A 2,637-nucleotide genomic window follows, 5' to 3' on the forward strand; every position below is an offset into this window, starting at 1 on the left:
ATCGCACTTTTCAGTTTTTATTCATAAAAAAGGTTTTGAATCACATATAAGTTTCTTTGAACTTCACAACTGTATAACACTCTGTGTTGGTCTTTCCAATAAAATATATTCATGTTTCTGGTTGTAATGTGCCAAAAATAAGAAAATGATCAAGGGGAGTATGAATACTTTTGCAAGCCACTATGATATTATAACTGTGATTTCTGTTGTATATTATGAGTTCTGTTATCATTATATATATTGGTTATCTATTCCTGTAGGTCCGTAATTAGGACCTATTCTGTAATAGGTCCATAATCTAACAAACACATCTATGTTGAAATATCTAAACATAGTATGAATTTCTTATTTTTGCTCAGTCTGTGTACTCTTCTTGTTAACTGTTTTAAACTACTCACTATAAACAATATCAGGGGTGTCTGGCTGGTTTTTTGTAACGTCAAAGTCGACTTCATGTCAATGCCAAGGTTGGACTGAATGATAGAATTTTAATACCTAGTCATAATGAATGGTGTATAACATATTAAATTTTAAGGATTTTAACCTTCTGTTGCAATAACCTGTCCTTTATATGTTTTTCTGTTCAGGTTGCGATTCTATGTAATCATGACAAGTCAAAGGGAGCTCTTCCCCCATCTCACCGCTGATATGCGCCGCTTCAAGAAGCTCCCTCAGATTTACCGTGATCCAAATGAGCAGGGTAGTCGGCTCCCCCGCGATCGAGCAGAGAGCACCGGGTCAAGTGGAGATGGCCATGATCTGTGGGAGGAAAGGTCATCTGAAGCTGCCACTATCTCAGCCCCTAGTGATGGCAATGAATTTTATCCTCTGACAGGGGGTGGGCCAGGGTGTCAGGGGCTGGTCTACAGCTCCTCTCTATTCCCTTTGCTCAACAATGAGGTGGCTCTGGCTCGCAAACAGATCCAAGCCAGTGTGGAGCAGGCCATGGGTCACTGCCGCCGGGATAACCTGTGGAGGAGGCTGTTCCATGGAGATCATGTGTCCCTGGACAAATTAAAGCTGGCCAAGCTGTCATTCACAGAACTGGAGGAGCTGCTGCAGGCTGTTCAGAGCCATTCAGTGGGGGACATTGACCCACAGCTGGTAAGAATATTTACTCTTTAAACAAAGTAATGTGAAGAAATGGAGAAATCCAGTCAGACTGAATCTCATAAATTAAAGAGACAACTTGTCGAGCGACACACCTTGTTGTTAGTTTGTGTTGTTGTGTAACCCAAACAAGTCCATTTGGTGAGATTTAATAAACATTTAGAATAAAGACATAGCGACATGATTAGTAGATGTTTCCTTACAATAAAATTTCCTGCCACTTTGTTTAGTGTGTACAGTTACCTTAAACTTCCACTATTATTATTTATAAAATCAGTGCTTTGTTTTGTCTAAGATTAAATCTCTTGTTTACTGGTTTTAAGATCTAATAAAACATAATGTTGAGGAGATCGGAATAAAAAAAGATATGCATGTTTCTCAAGTTTAACCCGTTGTCCTTTCCCCAAGACTAGTGAGTCAAAAGATTTTGTCAGGGACTGTAGGGGCTCTGCAGGAGCAGAGTATTAATAGGGTCATAGGAACTGCTGATTTCATCATGTTAATCCACAAAATCATCCAGAACATTGTGTGACAAGAAAAGAATCATGGAATTACAAGTAATGTGAAGGGCTTTTGCAGAAGAAATCGATGCAACACAAAACTTACTTTCCGGTTACATTATTTGTGTTATCTGTGTTATCAATCAATCAAATCAAATTTTATTTGTATAGCACATTTCAGCAGCAAGGCATTTCAAAGTGCTTTACATAATTAAAATAAAAACAGCATGTGACATTAAATAAACAGTGAGAAAGAGAAAGACATTTTGAAAAAGATTAAAAAAGATAAGAACATTAGATAGTGTGACAGAGAAATAAAAATAAGTTAATAAGTAGATGAAAACTAAAGATAAAAACATTGAAAACATCGAAGACATCAAAACCCGCAGTTTAGTCATAAGCAACTCTAAACAGGTGGTTTTTAGTTGAGATTTAAAGGCTCTCAGTGTTTCAGCTGGTTTACAGTTTTCTGGAAGTTTGTTCCAAATTTGTTGTGCATAGAAGCTGAATGCTGCTTCTCATCGTTTGGTTCTGGTTCTGGGGATGCAGAGCAGAACCAGAACCAGAAGATCTGAGGGGTCTGGACGGTTGGTACAACAACAATTCAGTGATTGGATGGGTTCAGAGTCACCTGGTGACATCGTGATGTAGAGCTGTGTATCATCTGCGTAGTTATGGTAACTGATCTTATTTCCTGTTATAATCTGAGCCAGTGGGAGCATATGAATATTGAATAAGGGGTCCTAGGATTGAACCTTGGGGTACTCCACATGTGACCTTTGACCTCTCTGATGAGAAGTTTCTGATTGAAACAAAGAAATCCCTGTTCTTTATGTAAGATTCAAACCAGTTGAGCACTGGACCGGAGACTCGACCCAACTCTCCAGTTGATTCAGTAAAATGTCATGATCGACAGTGTCAAACGCTGCACTGAGATCCAACAGAACCAGCACTGTGGTTCTCCCACAGTCCGTATTGGTAACACTTTATTTGAAGGGGGGTGAATAAGACTGTCATGACACTGTCA

The 2,637-nt window shown here is 38.9% G+C and overlaps 1 protein-coding gene across 13 annotated transcripts in view; it reads left to right on the forward strand.

The window, feature by feature from the left end:
• Positions 1–2,637, forward strand: part of szt2 (SZT2 subunit of KICSTOR complex) — a 190,187-nt gene that overhangs the window by 181,457 nt on the left and 6,093 nt on the right. For all 13 annotated transcript variants that reach the window (XM_007578194.2, XM_016664138.1, XM_016664140.1 and 10 more), the window contains one exon: positions 588–1,104. In XM_007578194.2, coding sequence (XP_007578256.1) covers positions 588–1,104 — 517 coding nt within the window. The remainder of the gene's footprint in view (positions 1–587; positions 1,105–2,637) is intronic.

This window comes from Poecilia formosa, unplaced genomic scaffold (genome assembly GCF_000485575.1).
Source record: "Poecilia formosa unplaced genomic scaffold, Poecilia_formosa-5.1.2 Scaffold470, whole genome shotgun sequence".
Lineage (NCBI taxonomy): Eukaryota > Metazoa > Chordata > Actinopteri > Cyprinodontiformes > Poeciliidae > Poecilia > Poecilia formosa.